At 46.8% G+C, this 22,624-nt stretch overlaps 1 protein-coding gene across 1 annotated transcript in view; it reads right to left on the bottom strand.

The window, feature by feature from the left end:
• LOC132403311 (zinc finger C2HC domain-containing protein 1B-like) overlaps positions 1-8,256 on the bottom strand; it is a 46,447-nt gene extending 38,191 nt beyond the window's left edge. The window contains exons 1-2 of the mRNA XM_059986764.1: positions 7,939-8,256; positions 4,913-5,032 (exon numbers count right to left, since the gene is read on the bottom strand). Of these exons, the coding sequence (XP_059842747.1) occupies positions 4,913-5,032; positions 7,939-8,256 (438 nt within the window). The remainder of the gene's footprint in view (positions 1-4,912; positions 5,033-7,938) is intronic.
• Between the last annotated feature and the right edge of the window lie 14,368 nt (positions 8,257-22,624).

Here is a 22,624-nt window from a genome sequence, read left to right as displayed (position 1 = left end):
GGAGATCCTGGTGCTGAGAGCCCTCAGTGTCTGTCCCCTGGTACTCGGAGATACTGGTGCTGAGACCCCTCAGTGTCTGTCCCCTGGTAATCAGAGATACTGGTGCTGAGACCCCTCAGTGTCTGTCCCCTGGTACTCGGAGATACTGGTGCAGACACCCCTCAGTGTCTGTCCCCTGGTACTCGGAGATACTGGTGCTGAGACCCCTCAGTGTCTGTCCCCTGGTACTTGGAGATACTGGTGCCGACACCCCTCAGTGTCTGTCCCCTGGTACTCGGAGATACTGGTGCAGACACCCCTCAGTGTCTGACCCCTGGTACTCGGAGATACTGGTGCTGAGACCCCTCAGTGTCTGTCCCCTGGTACTCGGAGATACTGGTGCCGACACCCCTCAGTGTCTGTCCCCTGGTACTCAGAGATACTGGTGCTGAGACCCCTCAGTGTCTGTCCCCTGGTACTCGGAGATACTGGTGCTGAGATCCCTCAGTGTCTGTCCCCTGGTACTCGGAGATACTGGTGCCGACACCCCTCAGTGTCTGTCCCCTGGTACTCGGAGCTACTGGTGCTGAGACCCCTCAGTGTCTGTCCCCTGGTACTCAGGGATACTGGTGCTGACACCCCTCAGTGTCTGTCCCCTGGTACTCGGAGATACTGGTGCCGACACCCCTCAGTGTCTGTCCCCTGGTACTCGGAGATACTGGTGCTGAGACCCCTCAGTGTCTGTCCCCTGGTACTCGGAGATACTGGTGCTGAGACCCCTCAGTATCTGTCCCCTGGTACTCAGAGATACTGGTGCTGAGACCCCTCAGTTCTGTCCCCTGGTACTTGGAGATACTGGTGCTGAGACCCCTCAGTGTCTGTCCCCTGGTACTCGGAGATACTGGTGCTGAGACCCCTCAGTGTCTGTCCCCTGGTACTCGGAGATACTGGTGCTGACACCCCTCAGTGTCTGTCCCCTGGTACTCGGCTATACTGGTGCTGAGACCCCTCAGTGTCTGTCCCCTGGTACTCGGAGATACTGGTGCCGACACCCCTCAGTGTCTGTCCCCTGGTACTCGGAGATACTGTTGCAGACACCCCTCAGTGTCTGTCCCCTGGTACTCGGAGATACTGGTGCTGAGACCCCTCAGTGTCTGTCCCCTGGTACTCGGAGATACTGGTGCCAACACCCCATAGTGTCTGCCCCCTGGTACTCGGATATACTGGTGCCGACACCCCTCAGTGTCTGTCCCCTGGTACTCGGAGATACTGGTGCTGAGACCCCTCAGTGTCTGTCCCCTGGTACTCGGAGATACTGGTGCCGACTCCCCTCAGTGTCTGTCCCCTGGTACTCAGAGATACTGGTGCAGACACCCCTCAGTGTCTGTCCCCTGGTACTCGGAGATACTGGTGCTGAGACCCCTCAGTGTCTGTCCCCTGGTACTCGAAGATACTGGTGCAGACACCCCTCAGTGTCTGTCCCCTGGTACTCGGAGATACTGGTGCTGAGACCCCGCAGTGTCTGTCCCCTGGTACTCGGAGATACTGGTGCTGAGACCCCGCAGTGTCTGTCCCCTGATACTCGGAGATACTGGTGCAGACACCCCTCAGTGTCTGTCCCCTGGTACTCGGAGATACTGGTGCTGAGACCCCTGAGTGTCTGTCCCCTGGTACTCGGAGATACTGGTGCTGACACCTCAGTGTCTGTCCCCTGGTACTCGGAGATACTGGTGCTGAGACCCCTCAGTGTCTGTCCCCTGGTACTCGGAGATACTGGTGCTGAGACCCCTCAGTGTCTGTCCCCTGGTACTCAGAGATACTGGTGCAGACACCCCTCAGTGTCTGTCCCCTGGTACTCGGAGATACTGGTGCTGAGACCCCGCAGTGTCTGTCCCCTGGTACTCGGAGATACTGGTGCTGAGACCCCGCAGTGTCTGTCCCCTGGTACTCGGAGATACTGGTGCAGACACCCCTCAGTGTCTGTCCCCTGGTACTCGGAGATACTGGTGCTGAGACCCCTCAGTGTCTGTCCCCTGGTAATCAGAGATACTGGTGCTGAGACCCCTCAGTGTCTGTCCCCTGGTACTCGGAGATACTGGTGCTGAGACCCCTCAGTGTCTGTCCCCTGGTACTCGGAGATACTGGTGCCGACACCCCTCAGTGTCTGTCCCCTGGTACTCGGAGATACTGGTGCCGACACCCCTCAGTGTCTGTCCCCTGGTACTCGGAGATACTGGTGCTGAGACCCCTCAGTGTCTGTCCCCTGGTACTCGGAGATACTGGTGCTGAGACCCCTCAGTGTCTGTCCCCTGGTACTCGGAGATACTGGTGCTGAGACCCCTCAGTGTCTGTCCCCTGGTACTCGGAGATACTGGTGCTGACCCCTCAGTGTCTGTCCCCTGGTACTCGGAGATACTGGTGCCGACACCCCTCAGTGTCTGTCCCCTGGTACTCGGAGATACTGGTGCTGAGACCCCTCAGTGTCTGTCCCCCGGTACTCGGAGATACTGGTGCAGACACCCCTCAGTGTCTGTCCCCTGGTACTCGGAGATACTGGTGCAGACACCCCTCAGTGTCTGTCCCCTGGTACTCGGAGATACTGGTGCTGAGACCCCTCAGTGTCTGACCCCTGGTACTCGGAGATACTGGTGCCGACACCCCTCAGTGTCTGTCCCCTGGTACTCGGAGATACTGGTGCCGACTCCCCTCAGTGTCTGTCCCCTGGTACTCGGAGATACTGGTGCTGAGATCCCTCAGTGTCTGTCCCCTGGTACTCGGAGATACTGGTGCTGACACCCCTCAGTGTCCGTCCCCTGGTACTCGGAGATACTGGTGCCGACTCCCCTCAGTGTCTGTCCCCTGGTACTCGGAGATACTGGTGCTGAGACCCCTCAGTGTCCGTCCCCTGGTACTCGGAGATACTGGTGCTGAGACCCCTCAGTGTCTGTCCCCTGGTACTCAGAGATACTGGTGCTGAGACCCCTCAGTGTCTGTTCCCTGGTACTCGGAGATACTGGTGCTGAGACCCCGCAGTGTCCGTCCCCTGGTACTCGGAGATACTGGTGCTGACACCCCTCAGTGTCCGTCCCCTGGTACTCGGAGATACTGGTGCCGACACCCCTCAGTGTCTGTCCCCTGGTACTCGGAGATACTGGTGCTGAGACCCCGCAGTGTCTGTCCCCTGGTACTCGGAGATACTGGTGCTGAGACCCCGCAGTGTCTGTCCCCTGGTACTCGGAGATACTGGTGCTGAGACACCTCAGTGTCTGTCCCCTGGTAATCAGAGATACTGGTGCTGAGACCCCTCAGTGTCTGTCCCCTGGTACTCGGAGATACTGGTGCAGACACCCCACAGTGTCTGTCCCCTGGTACTCGGAGATACTGGTGCCGAGACCCCTCAGTGTCTGTCCCCTGGTACTCGGAGATACTGGTGCCGACACCCCTCAGTGTCTGTCCCCTGGTACTCGGAGACACTGGTGCAGACACCCCTCAGTGTCTGTCCCCTGGTACTCGGAGATACTGGTGCTGAGACCCCTCAGTGTCTGTCCCCTGGTACTCGGAGATACTGGTGCTGAGACCCCTCAGTGTCTGTCCCCTGGTACTCGGAGATACTGGTGCTGAGACCCCTCAGTGTCTGTCCCCTGGTACTCGGAGATACTGGTGCCGACACCCCTCAGTGTCTGTCCCCTGATACTCGGAGATACTGGTGCTGAGACCCCTCAGTGTCTGTCCCCTGGTACTCGGAGATACTGGTGCTGAGACCCCGCAGTGTCTGTCCCCTGGTACTCGGAGATACTGGTGCAGACACCCCTCAGTGTCTGTCCCCTGGTACTCGGAGATACTGGTGCAGACACCCCTCAGTGTCTGTCCCCTGGTACTCGGAGTTACTGGTGCTGACCCCTCAGTGTCTGTCCCCTGGTACTCGGAGATACTGGTGCTGACCCCTCAGTGTCTGTCCCCTGGTACTCAGAGATACTGGTGCTGAGACCCCTCAGTGTCTGTCCCCTGGTACTCGGAGATACTGGTGCAGACACCCCTCAGTGTCTGTCCCCTGGTACTCGGAGATACTGGTGCAGACACCCCTCAGTGTCTGTCCCCTGGTACTCGGAGATACTGGTGCCGAGACCCCTCCGTGTCTGTCCCCTGGTACTCGGAGATACTGGTGCCGACACCCCTCAGTGTCTGTCCCCTGGTACTCGGAGATACTGGTGCCGACACCCCTCAGTGTCTGTCCCCTGGTACTCGGAGATACTGGTGCTGAGACCCCTCAGTGTCTGTCCCCTGGTACTCGGAGATACTGGTGCTGAGACCCCTCAGTGTCTGTTCCCTGGTACTCGGAGATACTGGTGCTGAGACCCCGCAGTGTCTGTCCCCTGGTACTCGGAGATACTGGTGCTGACACCCCTCAGTGTCCGTCCCCTGGTACTCGGAGATACTGGTGCCGACACCCCTCAGTGTCTGTCCCCTGGTACTCAGAGATACTGGTGCTGAGACCCCTCAGTGTCTGTCCCCTGGTACTCGGAGATACTGGTACAGACACCCCTCAGTGTCTGTCCCCTGGTACTCGGAGATACTGGTGCTGAGACCCCGCAGTGTCTGTCCCCTGGTACTCGGAGATACTGGTGCTGAGACCCCTCAGTGTCTGTCCCCTGGTACTCGGAGATACTGGTGCAGACACCCCTCAGTGTCTGTCCCCTGGTACTCGGAGATATTGGTGCTGAGACCCCGCAGTGTCTGTCCCCTGGTACTCGGAGATACTGGTGCTGAGACCCCTCAGTGTCTGTCCCCTGGTACTCGGAGATACCGGTGCTGGGACCCCTGAGTGTCTGTCCCCTGGTACTCAGAGATACCGGTGCTGGGACCCCTGAGTGTCTGTCCCCTGGTACTCGGAGATACTGGTGCTGAGACCCCAGTGCTCAAAGGTTTTTCCTACCTTTCCAACTAATGATCCTCTTACTGAGCTGACCTCAGTCCCCTGAGCTCTTTGATTGTATGAGTTGAATACTCGTTTCTTCTTGTTGTTGACTTTGCTGCAGATCGGTTCATGTCTTGCCTGGAAATGTGACCATAAAACCATCAGACATGGGAGCAGAATTAGACCATCTGACCCATCCAATCTTCTCACTTTCCATTACAGCTATTTGAACTCTCAACCCCATTCTCCTGTCTGTTCCCTCTAACCTTTGATGCCATTACTAATCAAAAACATATCAACCTCTGCTTTTAATATACTCAATGACTTGGCTTCCACAGCTGCCTGTGGTGACAAATTCCACAATTCCCCACCCTCTAGCTAAAGAAATTCCCCCTCATCTCATTTCTACAGGAACATCTGTCTATTCTGAGTCAGTGCCCTAGACTCCCCCACTGTAGAAAACATCCTCTCCACATCCACTCTGTTGAGGCCTTTTACTGTTGAATGGATTTCAATGAGATTCCTCCCCCTCTCCCCCTCATTCTTCTGAATGACAGTGAGTACAGGCTCAGAGACATCAAGCACTTTTCATATGTTAACACTTTCATTCTCCTGAACCTCTTTTGGACCCTGTCCAATGCCAGCTCATCTTTTCTTATAAATAAGGGGCCCAAAACTGATCACAGTATTTATGCTTGAGACAGGCAATTAGCATTGAAGCTGTTTGCAGTCATTTTCCAAGCACAAAGCCCAAAGGTTGAAGGTCGATTCAGAAATCCAGAAATTGAAATCCGATGCCCAGGGCCCCGTATCTGAACCTCTGCGATTGAAGGTCCAGTAACTGTGAATCCGCGAGTGCCGGAAGCCAAAGAAGGTGGCCTGTCCTGGGGTTGGAAGACTGTGCGTTTTGGGAGGAAAGGGGATTGTTTTTGTTGTTACTTGATGTGTTGTGTTTTGTGGTGTCCAGTGTTGTGGACACAGTATGTTGGCGTGGGAACCTGTGGCAATACTTGGGGGCTGTCCTCCATCACACCCTTAGGTATGTTGGTGGTTAACGCAAGTGCGTCACAGCAGGTGGTGGGGAAGTAGTGGGGATAAGCTCCCAACTCCCACTACCCATTAAATGCTCCCAATGTTGTGCGTATCAAATAGCCTCTCATAACCAAGTCCAGCTCCTAGCCTCCATGTGTGGCTTAGCTATTAAACCCGACGGAACCATTTCTACTGACAGGAGCAGTGGCAAAGTCAGGTTATTAGCGTCTTACAGCCAGTCGCTTCAGGCAGATGGGGCTTGTTAGCCTTGTTTAGCAGCTCATCTAGGAGAAGGAGAACTCTGATTTCAAAACCTCGCTGCCTTGCGGTGATACCCACTCATGGAGAAAGCTTGAGGAGTAAACCCCGAGGAAAAGTTTGGAACTGGAATCCCTACGGCGGTCAGTCCTACATTGAGTTCCTTGCTGACTGGCAACTCCTGTGACGCTGCTGGTACCAAACTGTATTGGTCTCAGCTGCGTTATGAGGGGGAGCTTGCTATATGGGCAACAGCTTGCTCTCCATATCGTAATGCCCAAGGCATGCGTACAGGCTGAGGACACAACATCCATGGTCAACGCCTCAACAGACAGGGCAGAGAGTCCAAATCCTCCTCCCAGCTTAGAAATGTTGAGCAGTAGAGAACATTGGTTGTAGGTGAGAAGGGTAGGTTTAAAGGAAATGTGTGGAACAAGTATTGTTTTGAAAAATGCGGAGTGGTGGGTGCCTGAAATGTGCTGGCAGGGGTGGCGGTGGTAGTTGTGGAAGCAGCTACTATAGTGCTTTTAGACAACTACATGCACATGCAGGGAATGGTTGGGATACGGATTATATGCAGGCAGAGGGATTTGTTTAATTTGGCATTGTGCTCAGCATAGACATTGTGGGCTGAAGGGCCTGTTCCAGTGCTGTACTGTCCTACGTTTTGTGTTCTAAAAACCTAACAACTTAATATCTCAATTGTCTGGTAGGTGGAAGAGGTCAAAGACAGTGAAAACAGCAAAGAATTTCTTCGGTGACACAAGAGACTGCAGGCGCTGGAATCTGGAGCAACACACAAGATGCTGGAAGAGCTCAGCAGGTCAGGCAGCATCTGTGGAGGGAAATGGACAGTCAACGTTTCAGGTTGAGGTCCTTTATCTGGGTTGGACCTCATCAGTATAAAGATGTGAGGGGAAGAGGTAGAACAAAATCGAGCAGGTGATAGGTGGATTCAGGTGAGGGGATGATGGGCAGATGGAGGAGGGGAGAGTGGGAATAGTGATAGACTGGGAGGTGATGGGTGGATCCAGATGAGGGGGTGATGGGCAGATGGAGGAGGGGAGAGTGGGAATAGTGATAGAGACTGGGAGGTGATGGGTGGATCCAGGTGAGGTGGGACGATACCCTTTCTGAAGTCCACAAACAGTTGTTTGGCCTTACTAACCTTGAAAACAAGGTTGTAGCTGTGACACTACTCAACTAGCTGATATATCTCGTTCATGTAGGTCCTCTTGTCACCATCTGAAATTCTGCCAACAATGCTTCAGCAAAAATATAGATGTGATTTGAGCTGTGCTGAGCTTCACTGTCATGGGTGTAAACAGAGTAGTGACAGAGCACACCTCCCTGAGGTGCACCAGTGTAGATTGTCAGTGATGTGGAGGTCAATCTATACTGGCTGTGGTCTTCCAGTTAGGAAGTCGAGGATCCAGTTGCAGAGGGAGGAGAGAAGCTCAGGTTGTGCAGCTTATTGATGAGGATTGTGGGAATGATTGTGTTAAATATGGAGCTGTAGTTAATAAACTGTATCCGGACATCGGTATTTCTATTCTCTAGGTGATCCAAGGCTTCGTGAAGAGCCAATGAGATCGTCTCCACTGTAGACCTACTGGGCCGTTAGGCAAATTACAGTGGTTCCAGTTCCTTGCTGAGAGAGGAGTTAATTCTAGCCATAACCAACTTTTCAATGCACTTCATCGGTGTAGATGTACTGTAAGTGCTACTGGACAATAGACATTAAGGCAGCTCACCCTACTCTTCTTGGGTACAGTATTGGTATAATTTTTGCCCTTTTGATGCAGGTGAGAACTTCTGACTGAATGATTTAAAATGTCTTCAAACATCCCTGCCAATTGGTTGGTACAGCTTTTCAGAGCCCTGCCAGGTAGACTATCCGGGCCAGTCATCTTGTGAGCATTCACCCTCTTGAACGACACCCTGACTTCAGCCTTCAAGACAGAGATCAGAGGGTCACTGGGTGCTGCAGGGATCCTCACTGACGTAGCTTTATTCTCCCTTTCATAAAAGATGTTGATTTCATCTGGGAGTGAAGCATCACTGCCATTCATGGTGTTAGGTATTGCCAGCAGACCCTCCCAAAGTTGATGTGCATCTGATGTTGCCTCCAACCTCACCTGGAATTGCCTCTCTTAGCCCTTGAAATAGCCTCCAAAAGTCATACCTGGTTTTCTTGTACAGACCTGGGTCACCAGATTGGAATGACACAGATCTATCCCTCAGTAGACTAAGAACCTACTGGTTCATCCACAGCTTTTGATTTGGGTATGTATAGCAAGTTTTCATAGACACACACTCATCCACACAGGTCTTAATGAAATCGGTGACAACTGCAGCATACTCATCCAGATTCAAAGATGAATTCCAGAATACAGTCCAGTCCACCGATTCAAAAGGTAGCGGAATAGTTGGGTTTAGTTTAAGGAATAGCGAGCTTTGAACAATGCAATAGTTAGCTTTAGCTAATGGAAATATTCAGATTTAGTTAGTGGAATGGCTGGCAGTCAAGTGAATGGACAATGAGGGACAATAAATCCTGAAGATGGCAGTAATGCAACAGTGTGGATGCCAACTGCTGAAGAAACTCAAGGAAGAAGAAGAAGAAGTTAGTGGAATAGTTAGCTTTGATATTGCAATAACAAGTCAGGAGTAATGAAGTCACGGAGCAATACAGCAGATAAAGATTAATGGAGGAGTTGGAAATAGCATTAGAAGAATCAGGTTTGACATCACTGGCATATGTTGTGAAATTTGTTATTTTGTGGCTGTTTAAACTCAGCCGGCTACTTCATGGCCACTGATCTCCCCAGCATCGAGGACACCTTCAAAACGCGATGTCTCAAAAAGGGAGCATCTATCATTAAGGACCCCCATTACCCAGGACATGCCCTCTCCTCATTACTACCATCAAGGATGTGGTACAGGAGCCCAAAGACACACACTCAACTGTGCAGGAACAGCTTTTCCCCCCTCTGCCAACAGAAGTATATATTTTATATAATACTTACTATAATTCAGTTTATTATTATGTACTGCACTGTAACTCTGCCATATTAAAAAAAAAATTCACAACATATGCCAGTGAGGTTTAATCTAATTCTGATTTGTGATGTGAGAGGAAACCCGTGTGGTCACAAGGAGAACATACCAACTTCGCGCCCAAGGTCGGAACTGAATTCAGCTCTCAGCACTGTGAGGCAGTGGCTCTACCCACCATACTACTGTGTTGCTCCAGAAAAATCTGCTGTTCTTACCTTGTATTTACATCTCCAGATCTTCAGCAATATTGTTGATACAAGTGTATTCTGAAATGGCCCAGTAAGATGATGAGATAGCTAGGGGATGGGCAGTAAATGCTGGCCTGGCCACTGGCACTGGAGAGACATGGTAGCGTGCTGGTTAGCGTAACGCTTTATAGCGCTAGCGATCACTGATCAGGGTTCAATTCCTATCACTGTCTATAGAAGTTTGTATCTTCTCCTTGTAACAATGTGGGTTTCCTCCAGGTGCCCTGGTTTCCTCCTACATTCCAAAGTCCCACGGTTGGTAGGTTAGCAGTTAATTACTAACTAGGATTGTACATTGGTGTCAAAAGCATGGTGGCACTTGCAGGCTGCCCCCAGCACTTCCTTGGACTGTTTTGGTTGTATGTTTCAATGTTTATGTGATAAAAGAAAACTAATCTATAAAGCCAGCGATTGGATGATGAAGGTTCAATTCCCACTGCAGTCTGTACTTTCTCTCTGTGACTATGTGGTTTCCTCCCACGTTCCAAAGAAGTACCGGTTCAGGTGAGTGAGTTTTGTGCATGCTACATTGGTGTCAGAAGCATGGCAAAAATTGTGGGCTGTCTCCAGCAGATCCACAGACTCTGTTGGTCATTGATCCAGATGACAAATTTCAATGTACATCTTGATGTTTCAATATGGTGGTGGCATCCATCAGTCTTGAGAGACCATAGATCTGCGCCTGGAGTTTCCAGGATGCAGGCCTGGGCAGGGTTGTATGGGAGACCGGCAGTTGCCCAAGCTGCAGGCCTTCCCCTCTCCACGCCACCGATGTTGTCCAAAGGAAGGGCATGAGGACCCATGCAGCTTGGCACCGGTGACGTCGCAGAGCAATGTGTTGTTAAGTGCCTTGCTCAAGGATACAAACATGCTGCCTCAGCTGAGGCTCGAACCAGTGACCTTCAGGTTACTAGTCTGGTGCCTTGTCCACTAGGCCACGTGCCAACACATGGCGCATTTCAATATACTGTACATGTAACAAATAAAGCTAATCTTTAAAAATTTTCATTTACACCTCCAGATCTGTTGCTGTGGGTGTCAAGCCTACCCACTCATTGAAAGGCACTCCCCCGGAGAAACGGAATTGGGATTGTAGCCCCTCCCACTAGCTGCCATTTAGATGATTAACTCACTGCGCTGGAAGGGTCTAAATCTAGCACACTGAAAACTCAGTCTCTTTTTGCTCTCTGGGTCATAACAAGCTGGGAGTCGGCAGTGCCATGGAAATGGTGAACACCGGAGATGTGCTGCAGTAGAGGGGGCTTGGGCGCACACTTTAGATAAGTATTTGCTACTGTGTGTTAACTTGAATGGGTTACTGAATGTTTAACGTCTTTTTTGTTCTGCCACTTCAAGTACTCAATTTAGATAAGTATTTGTTAACTGAATGCAACCTGAAGGGTTTACTGAATGTTTAGTGTCTGTCTTGTCCTGTAAAATAAATATTTACTGGTAGTGACTGTCCTCTATCCCCACTCACCCAACTTGTGAATCTATTTTCATACAAGATTCTCAGCAATGTTCTTGATAGAAATGCGTTCTGAAACTGCCCACGGCAATAAATACCAGTGACATCTACATTAAATCATTTAGTCATACAGTCAGAGAAAAGTACAGCCCAGAAACAGGCCCTTTGGCCCATCTAGTCTGTAACAAACCATTTAGACTTAAGTCCCATTGACCTGCACCTGCACCATAGCCCTCCATACCCCTCCCATCCATGTGCCTATCCAAACTTCTTATAAATATTAAATATGAGTTTCCATGCTCCACTTGGGCTTGAAGCTCGTTGCACACTCTCATCACCCTCTGAGTGAAGATGTTTCCCCTCATGCTCCCCTTAGAATTGTCACCTTTCACCCTTAACCCATGACCTCTTGTTGTAGTCCCACCCAACCTCAGTGGAAAAAGCCAGCTTGCTTTTGCCCTATCTATACGCCTGATAATTTTGTATACCTCTAACAAATCCCCGCTCAATCTACATTCCAAGGAATAAAGATGTAACCTATTTGATCTTTCCTTATAACTCAGGCTCTCCAATCACAGCAAGATCTTAGTAAATTTTCTCTGTATCTTTCAGCTTTATTCACGTCTTTCCCGTACAACCGTCTGTGACACAGTCACCTTTGGAAGGGAATCCAGGTGGAAGTGAGCCCCAGGAGAGAGGTTCTGCCCACCTTGCAGTCATGGGCTGTTTGTCCCATTCCCATTAAGAATCACACCAGGACCACCAGACTCAAAAACAGTTACTTTCCCCAAGCAGTAAGCCTGATCAACACCTCCACCCCATCCCTACTACTCCATCATGTCCTGTCAGTTACTTTGTGTACAGACACTCCTGTGCCTAGCATCACTTTGTGGATGTACAATCAATCTACAGTATACAAGCTATTTTATTTATAGTCATTATTTTTTATTTTTATTAGATTTACGAAGATGTTGCCTGGATTGGAGGGCATACCTTATGAGAATAGAACATAGAAATCTACAGCACTTTATAGGCCTTTCAGTCTATAATGTTGTGCCAGCCACTAGAAATACCTAGAATTTCCCTGCTGCATAAAAATTTCCCTATTTTTCTAAGCTCCGTGTACCTATCTAAGAGTCTCTGCAAAGACCCGATTGTATCTGCCCCTACCACCTTTCCACGCACCCACCACTCTGTGTGTGAAAAACTTGGCTCTGACATGCCCCCACTATGTCCCCTCGTGTAGGATGAATGAACTTGACCTTTTCTCCCTGGAGTGACGGAAGATAAGAGGTGGCCTGATAGAGGTATACAAGATGATAAGAGGCATTGATCATGTGAATAGAGGTTTCTTCTCAGGGCTGAAATGACTAACACGAGGGGGCATAGTTTTAAGGTACAGGTACAACAGGTACAAGGGGGATGTTAGGGGTACGTTTTTCACACAGGGAATGGTCGATATGTGGAATGAACTGCCAGCAACGGTGTTAGAGGCAGAATCAATTGGGTCTTGTATCTGAGGGCTATGCTGCAGGGTAATTCCAGGCAGTTTCTAGAGTAGATTACATGGTCGGCACAACATTGTGGGCCGAAGGGCCTGTAATGTGCTGTAGGTTTCTATGTTCTATTACAGTGATTTTTATCTTATTGTGTTTTTTTCCTGCTGCATTGAATCTGGAATGACAATTATTTTGTTCTCCTTTACATTTGTGTTCTAGAAATGGCATTAAACAATCTTGAATCTTGTGCACACAACTTTCCACAATCACCCCCACCCCCACTCCCATCCTCTCCTCTCCTCATATCACTGGCCCAAAAATCAGCTCCCAGGTACACTCAAAATGAAGCAAGTGAGGACAAGGGAACCTTCGGGAGCTTACCAAACTGTCGGCCTCGAAACTTCGCCCGCAGATTTTGCACAGCACAAGGTTCAGGCCCTGCTCTATCCTCGAGAAAAGAGAGAAGCATTGAAGTTTCAGTTCAAAAAGCAATCATCTTTAACCTTCTTCATGGTAGGAAGTCCATTGTTTGTAATATTGGAAAATATATTGAAATATGGCATTAGCAGCATTCACTATATAACCACGACTACTGACTATTTACTATGCATTATTGATTTACTAGATACATTGTATTCTTAGGTATATACTATGGAATAACATCTATGTATTATTAGCAGGAATGTAAATAGCTGAAATGTAATCTATATACTAAGGAATGGCTTAGCTAGTGAAAAGATAACGGTGGCATACAGGATGATAAAACAGGCAATGGTATGTTAATGAAGACTAACTGAGAGATAACTGTGGCCAGGGACGAGGGGACAAGTGGCCCAAAATGTAAACTGGTACGTAATTAGACTAATTGGGTGAAGATAATAGTGGCAGGTTAGAAGGTGATATATTGGTGATATGCAGCTGTAGAATGATTGGATATGTTAATGTAGCTAAACCAGAAGATTGCTATAAAAAATGCTATGTACAAAGATTGGCGGGCACTCAGCGACTAGCTCACTGACTGCCTCAGCTTTGGTTTGCAAATTAAAACTTCTTGAAGAACCTACTGCGTCTCTGTGTGAAGAACCTAGTGTGTGTGAGAGAGAGAGAGAGAGAGAAACACAAGAAACCACAACAGTAACTGGGCTGGTCCTGGATGTGACTCCATCCAACAACAGTACAAACACTCTGCTGCATTTTAATAGAGTGTTACAGCATAGAAACAGCCATTCGACCCATCATCTCCATACTAACTATCAAGTTATAACCATATAACAATTACAGCACAGAAACAGGCCATCTTGGCCCTTCTAGTCCATGCCGAACGCTTGCTCTCACCTAGTCCCACTGACCCGCACTCAGCCCATAACCCTCCATTCCTTTCCTGTCCATATACCTATCCAATTTTACTTTAAATGACAATACCAAACCTGCCTCTACCACTTCTACTGGAAGCTCGTTCCACACAGCTACCACTCTGAGTAAAGAATTCCCTCTCGTATTACCCTTAAACTTTTGCCCCCTAACTCTCAACTCATGTCCTCTTGTTTGAATCTCCCCTACTCTCAATGGAAAAAGCCTATCCACGTAACTCTATCTATCCCCCTCATAATTTTAAATACCTCTGTCAAGTCCCCCTTCAACCTTCTACGCTCCAAAGAATAAAGACCTAACTTGTTCAACCTTTCCCTGTAACTTAGGTGCTGAAACCTAGGTAACATTCTAGTACTTCTCTGCACTCTCTCTATTTTGTTGACATCTTTCCTATAATTTGGTGACCAGAACTGTACACAATACTCCAAATTTGGCCGTACCAATGCCTTGTACAATTTTAACATTACATCCCAACTCCTATACTCAAAGCTCTGATTTATAAAGGCCAACATACCAAAAGCTTTCTTCACCACCCTATCCACATGAGATTCCACCTTCAGGGAACTTTGCACCATTATTCCTAGATCACTCTGTTCTACTGCATTCTTCAGTGCCCTACCATTTACCATGTATATCCTATTTGGATTATTCCTACCAAAATGTAGCACCTCACACTTATCAGCATTAAACTCCATCTGCCATCATTCTGCCCACTCTTCTAACTGGCCTAAATCTCTCTGCAAGCTTTGAAAACCTACTTCATTAACCACAACGCCACCTACCTTAGTATCATCTGCATACTTACTAATCCAATTTACCACCCCATCATCCAGATCATTAATGTATATGACAAACAACATTGGACCCAGTACAGATCCCTGAGGCACACCACTAGTCACCGGCCTCCAACCTGACAGTTATCCACCACTACTCTCTGGCATCTCCCATCCAGCCACTGTTGAATCCATTTTACTACTTCAATATTAATAACCAACGATTGAACCTTCCTAACTAACCTTCCGTGTGGAACCTTGTCAAAGGCCCTACTGAAGTCCATATAGACAACATCCATTGCTTTACCCTCATCAACTTTCCTAGTAACCTCTTCAAAAAATTCAGTAAGATTTATCAAACATGACCTTCCACACACAAATCCATGTTGACTGTTCCTAATCAGACCCTGTCTATCCAGATAATTATATATACCATCTCTAAGAATACTTTCTATTAATTTACCACCACTGACGTCAAACTGACAGGCCTATAATTGCTAGGTTTACTCTTAGAACCCTTTTTAAACAATGGAACCACATGAGCAAAACACCAATCCTCCGACACCATCCCCATTTCTAATGACATTTGAAATATTTCTGTCAGAGCCCCTGCTATTTCTACACTAACTTCCCTCAAGGTCCTAGGGAATATCCTGTCAGGATCTGGAGATTTATCCACTTTTATATTCCTTAAAAGCCCCAGTACTTCCTCCCCTTTAATCATCATAGTTTCCATAACATCCCTACTTGTTTCCCTTACCTTACATAATTCAATATCCTTCTCCTTAGTGAACACCGAAGAAAAGAAATTGCTCAAAATCTTCCCCATCTCTTTCGGCTCCACACATAGCTGTCCACTTTGATTCTCTAAGGGACCAATTTTATCCCTTACTATCCTTTTGCTATTAATATAACCGTAGAAACCCTTCAGATTTATTTTCACCTTACTTCCCAAAGCAACCTCATATCTTCTTTTAGCTTTTCTAATTTCTTTAAGATTCTTCTTACATTCTTTATATTCCTCAAGCACCTCACTTACTCCATGCTGCCTATAATTATTGTAGATATCTCCCTTTTTCCTAACCAAGTTTCCAATATCCCTTGAAAACCATGGCTCTCTCAAACTTTTAACCTTTCCTTTCAACCTAACAGGAACGTAAAGATTCTTCTCTATTACTGTTGTAATATAGAAAAAACATAGAAAACATGGAAAACCTACAGCACAATACAGGCCCTTTGGCCCACACAGCTGTGCTGAACATGTCCCTACCTTAGAAATTACTAGGCTTACCTACAGCCCTCTATTTTACTAAGCTCCATGTACCTATCCAAAAGTCTCTTAAAAGACCCTATTGTATCTGCCTCCACCACCATTGCCAGCAGCCCATTCCACACACTCACCACTCTGAGTAAAATACTTACCACGACATCCCCTCTGTACCTATTTCCAAGCACCTTAAACCTGTGTCCTCTTGTGGCAACCATTTCAGCCCTGGGAAAAAGCCTCTGACTACCCACATAATCAACCCCTCTCATCATCTTCTACACCTCTATCGGGTCACGTCTCATCCTCTGTTGCTCCAAGGAGAAAAGGTCAAGTTCACTCAACCTACTCTCATAAGGCATGCTCCCCAATTCAGGCAACATCCTTGTAAATCTCCTCTGCACCCTTTGTATAGCTTCCACATTCTTCCTGTAGTGAGGCGACCAGAACTGAGCAAGGTGCTCCAAGTGGGGTCTGACCAGGGTTCCGTATAGCTGCAACTTTCGGCTCCTAAATTCAATACCACTGTTGATGAAGGCCAATACACCATACGCCTTCTTAACCACAGAGTCAACCTGTGCAGCTTATTTGAGTGTCTAATAGACTCGGGCCCCAAGAAATGATCTGCATGCATGGCATGCAAAGGAGACAGTGGATTTCAGTTAATTGGGACACATTGGGACTAAAACATTTTGGCCCAATGAAGTGGGTTGTTCCAATTAGCCAAAGCCTCACAGAAACAGTTAAAAATACAAACTGTGTAACAAATTATTTATTACTTATTGAGATATGGTACGGAACAAGCCCTTCAAGCCATGCCGTTCAGTAACCCCCAATTTAACCCAAGCCTAACCACAGGATAATTTACAATGACCAATTATCCTATCAACCAATATGTCTTTGGACCGTGGGAGAAAGCCAAAGCTCCTGAAGGAAACCTATGCGGTCACGGGGAGAACTTACAAACTCCTTACACAGCAGTGAGAATTGAACCCAAGTCACTGGTACTGTAAAGTGTTGTAAATGAACAACAATACACATTAGAACACTATCAACAGTACTACGGTACTATAAAACTGTGTATTAATTCCTTATTGACAGAGGAATTCACCCAGTATACGCGATGAACAAAATTAGCACAGGCATCTAGAGTAGATAATGGACTGTTTTCATGCAATGCTATCAATGATCGCATCCTCCAGATCTTCATTTTCATTGTAACATTTAGGATGATTGTTGATACCTTCAAATTTTTCATAGTTCCCAAATTGAAGTAGTGAATTTGTTTCACTTTCACTCCCAACCATTTCCAGCATCTCCAAGCCTGAATGCTTGAAACCACAGTGAACAAAATGAATCTGAATTGTCTTACTGCTTACTTCTTGCCAATTATTGGTGACAAAAGTCACTACTTTTTTAAAAAATACGTAGCTACATACAACTGATGCTATTTAAAAACTGTTTGCTCGAAGTACAGTTAGCGTCTAACAGCCACACAAGTACACAAGACTGACACTAGTGAGAACCTGTTTGGCAACTGTATTCTGCCCCAATTAAGCAGCATAGTATCCCCAAATAAAACAAAGAGAATTGTGGTTACTTTCTCAATTAGTTTTTGTGCCAAATAAGCAGCTGCCCGGATTAACAATGGTCAAATTAACCAGAATCCACTGTACTTCAGTACCTCTGACAATAATAGACAGATTTACTAACATGGCCAGCTCGACATTTTCTCAGAGGACTTAAATAGCTAATATGAGAGGACATAATTTTAATAATGAAAGTTTGGGAGAATATAAGAAGTAAGTTTTAAAAAAATAGAGACTGGTGGGTGTTTGGAATGTGCCAGGTTTGCGATAGAGTCAGATACATCTGGGACATTTATGAGACTAGGTTAGGCTCATGGTTGATAGAAAAATGGAGGGCTATGTGGAGGGAAAGGGTTCTATTGATTTTGGAGTAGGTTAAAAGGTCAGCACGTCATGGGCAGCTGTTTCTATATTATGAGATTTGCAAACCATTTTTGGAATCTTCATGTCGAGGTGTGTTAGACTGGGTATTGGTGGAGGTCAGTGAAACAGCATTGATGAGTGAACATTCGGGCCTTACATTCTAGAATTCTCGTCATAGCCTCACCGACCCTCCTTTCCCTGACGTTCCACTAAAACTCACTTCTCGGCCAGCTGTTCATCCTTGCAAGGTTGTGTCAAAACTAGCTTGATAACACTTCAGTTAACATCAAGGATACAGCATGTTCCTATTTCCATTAGAGTGGAGAGATTGTGGTAGGAAAGGGGAGGGAGACATCTTCCTTTCATTCCTTTGTGGAGGTGTTGCTCTGTAGTGTAGTCGTTAGCATAACACTTTACAGTGCTATCGACAGGGGTTCACTTCCTGCTGCTGTCTATAAGGAGTTTGTACATTCTTCTGACGCTGGCGTGGGATTCATCTGGGTGCTCTGGTTTCCTCCCACACTCCAAAGGCGTAGGTTAGGGTTAGTAAGTTGTGGGCATGCTATATTGACATCGGGTGCGTGGCAAAACTTGCAGCTCTCCTCAGCACATCATTAGGCTGTGTTGGTTGTAGATGCAAACAGCACATTTCATAAGAATTTAAGAATAAATAGGAGCAGGAGTAGACAACGTACAAGTACAGATAAAGTTGACCTTTAAAATCCCAGGTTTAAACAGAAATGCAAAGTACAAACTGAGCTGGCTGTTTGCAGGAATGAAGGCTCAAATACAATAAGTGACCAAGTTAACACCATGGTCCAGAAAAACATTCTCATTTTTACTATGCACTGTACCAGCAGTTATGGTCGAAATGACAATAAAAATGACTTGACTTGATTATTATCTATTTATTTTTAACTCGCAGGATTCACGCTACTTAAATTGAGTCCCGGTGGCCAAAGTCTTGGGTCTGCGAGTCCACTGGGGAAGTCGAGGCCAAATGTCTGAGTCTATTTGAGGCTGGAGGCCCAAAGGTAGCCTATCCTAGCGTTGGAGGCCTGCCTTTGTGTGAGGGAAAGAGGCATGTTTTGCTGTTGTTGCTTGTGTTGATCTGCTGAACTCTGTGGGCATGCTATGTACTGTCAATGCTGGAATGTGTGGTGCATATCCATAGGTTGTGTTGGCTGCTAACACAAACATAAGAAATAGGAGCAGGAGTCGGCCATCTGGCCCACCGAGCCTGCTTCGCCATTCAATAAGATCATGGCTGATCTGGCCATAGACTCATCTCCAGCTACCTGCCTTTTCCCCATAACTCTCAATTCCCCCACTATGCAAAAATCTATCGAACCCTGTCTTAAATACATTTACTGAGGTAGCCTCCACTGCTTCATCAGGCAGAGAATTCCACAGATTCACCACTCTTTGGGAAAAGCAGTTCATCCTCATCTCCATCCATGAATCTAGAGGCTATGACCCCTATTTCTAGTCTCACCTAACAGTGGAAACAACTCTCCTGCCTCTAACTTATCTATCCCTTTCATAACTTTGTTTCTATAAGATATCCTCTCATTCTTCTGAATTCCAGTGAGTACAGTCCCAGGTGATTCTATCTCTCCTCATCTCTGGAATCGACCTGGTGAACCAACTCTGCACCACCTCCAGTCAGTATATCCTTCTTCAAGTCAGGAGACCAGAAATGAATGCAGTATTCCAGGTGCAGCCTCACCTTTACCCTGTACAGTTTGCAGTGTAACCTCTCCGCTCTTAAATTCAATCCCTCTAGCAATGACATTCCATTTATCTTCTTGATAGCCTAACGAAGTATTCACTGTATGTTTCAACGTTCATGTTATAAAGGAATCCTTCATTAGACATTGAATCACAGGCTAAGGGTGTACTATGGTTCTTGGGAAGAGCTGTTTGCTTTATATCATGTACTGCCTACCTCCATAAACCTAACATCTCTCCTGATGTGCACCCAACTGGAAGTGGGACTGGGGTCATAGAGTAAAAGGAAAGTGTGCCAAGGATCCTGAGGGGAAAGGGCTGCAGTGCTCAGAATTCCTGCTGCCAAATCCCATTCTCCATCCTCCATGGGTATCCTCTACTGGGGGCCCAAGAGGCTCGCTGAGGTTGCAAGGCTTATAGGGCCTCGAGAAGTTTCCTGCAGACTAGGCTATTGTGATGTAAACAATACAGCTTGTAACACATGACTGAGGCTGCTACAGGAACAATGCACCATCTGCAGATGACACATAGATCGGCAGAGTTGTGGACCATGTAGAAGGTACACTTTGGGTTACAATGGAATATTGACAGGGTGCTGAGTTGGGCTGAGAAGTGGCAAATGGAGTTCAACTGGGAAAAGCGAGAAGTGATTCAGAGATTTACCAGGGTGCTCCCTGAGAGCATGCTTTGAGGATGGGATTAGCAAACTAGGGCTTTTCTCTTTGGAATGAAAGAGGATGAGTGGTGACTTGATAGAGGTTTTTGGTGACTTGATAAGAGGTTTACATAAGAGGCATAGATCAAGTAGACAGCCATAGACTTTCCCAGGGTGGAAACGGCTAATACAAGATGACATAATTTTAAGGTGGTAGGAGGAAAATATAGTGGGGCTGTCAAAGATATGTTTTTTTTTAAATATATAGTATCATAGCATGGAATAAGGTCTTGGCCTATCTAGTCTGTGCCGAACTATTCTGCCTAGTCCTATCGATCTGCACCAGGACCATATCCCTCCCATCCATGTACCTATACAAAATTTCTCTTACATATTGAAATCCAACCAGCAGCCACCACTTCCACTGGCAGCTCGTTCTCCTCTAATTTCCTTAAATATCTCATCTTTCACACTTAACCCATGAGCTCTTGTTGTAGAGGAAACACCCTGCTTGTATTTACCCCATCTATACTCCCCATAATTTTATAAAATCTCCCCTCCATTTGTTACTTTCCAGGGAATAATGTCCTAACCTATTCAATCTTTCACTATAATTCAGGTCTTCCAGACTTGGCAACATGCTTGTAAACTTTCTGTCTACTCTTTCAATCTTACTTACATCTTTCCTGTAGGCTGGTGACCAAAACTGCACACAATCCAAATTAGGCCTCACCAATGTCCCATACAACTTGAACATAACAGCCCAACTCCTGAACTCAATACTTAATGAAGGACAATATGGCAACTCTATCTACCTGTGACACCACTTTCAAGGAATTATGGATCTGTATTCCCAGATCCCTCTGTTCTTCCACACTCCTCACTGCCTTACCTCTTACTGTGCAAGTCTCACCCTGGTCTGTCCTCCTGAAAAGCAACATCTCACATCTATCCATATTAAATTCTGCCATTTTTCAAGCTGGTCCAGATCCCATTACAAGCTTTGATAGTATTCCTCACTAAACACCATGTCCCCAATCTTTGTGTCACCTGCAAATCTGTTGATCCAGTTAACCACATTATCATCCAGATCATTGATGTAGATGGCAAACAACGGACCCAGCACCAATCCCTGTGACTCACCATTAGTCACAGGGTTCCAGTTAGAGAAATAACCATCTACTACCACTCTCTGGCTTCTCCCGCAAAGCCAATGTCTCATCCAATTTATTGCCTCATTTCGAATGCCGAACGACTGAATCTTCTTGACCAACCTCCCATGCGGGACCTTGTCAAATGCCTTGCCTTGTCCATGTATACAACATCCATTGCCTTGCCTTTAACATTCCTGGCAACCACTTTGAAAAGCCCCAGATTGGTTAGACTCTACATACTATGTACAAGTCATGCTGACTATCCTTAAACAGTCCATGTTCTTATAGATCCGGTCCCCTAGAATACCTTCCATTAAATTGCCCACTGATGATGTCAGGCTCTTTGGTCTCTAATTTTCTGGCTTATTCTCAGAGCCTTTCTTAAACAACAGAACACCATAAGCCTCTACCACCTCATCGGTAGCTGAGGACATTTTAAATTATCTCTGTTAGACCCCCTGCATTTTCTGCACTGGACTCCCCCAGGGTCCGAAGGAACACTTTGTCAGGCCCTGGGGATTTATCCACACTAATTTTCCTTAAGACAGCCATCTCCTCTATAATCTGTATGGTGTCTATGACCTTGCAGCTTCTTTGCCTCACTTCCATAGACTCTGCGTCTATCTCCTGAATATTTAGATGCAAAAAATCCATTTAAGATCTTCCCCATCTCACTCAGCTCCACGAATACATGATCATTCTGATCTTCCAGAGGGCCAATTTCATCCCTTAAGCCCTTGGGATTTCCTTGACCTTGTCTGCTAGAGCAACCTCATGCCTTCTTTTAGCCCTTCTGATTTTCTTCTCTCGCATTTCTTGTACTCCAGAACATTACTTGTTCCTACCTGCCGATACCCATTATGCACCTCCCCCCTTTCTGAACCATGGCCTTAATCTCTCTCGAAATCCAAGGTTCCTTGCCTTTTATTCTGACAAGAAGGTACACTCAAAGTTTTACTTTTGAAGGGCTCTATGTATTAAGGAGACTTTTCTGAACATTTGACAAACTCTATCCCATCCAGCCAATATGTGAAAATATATGTGGAAATTATTTTTGGCATAATTTTAAGTTGATTGGAGGGAAGTATAGGGTGGATATCAAACACAAAATGCTGGTGGAACACAGCAGACCAGGCAGCATCTATAGGGAGAAGCGCTGTCGAAGTTTTGGGCCAAGACCCTTCGTCAGCATTTTGTGTGTGTTGTTTGAATTTCCAGCATCTGCAGATTTCTGTGTTTGGGTGGATATCAAAGTTAAGTTTTTT

Source organism: Hypanus sabinus, chromosome 12 (genome assembly GCF_030144855.1).
Source record: "Hypanus sabinus isolate sHypSab1 chromosome 12, sHypSab1.hap1, whole genome shotgun sequence".
In the NCBI taxonomy this organism is placed as follows: domain Eukaryota; kingdom Metazoa; phylum Chordata; class Chondrichthyes; order Myliobatiformes; family Dasyatidae; genus Hypanus; species Hypanus sabinus.
This window is presented reverse-complemented; position numbering and strand designations above follow the sequence as displayed.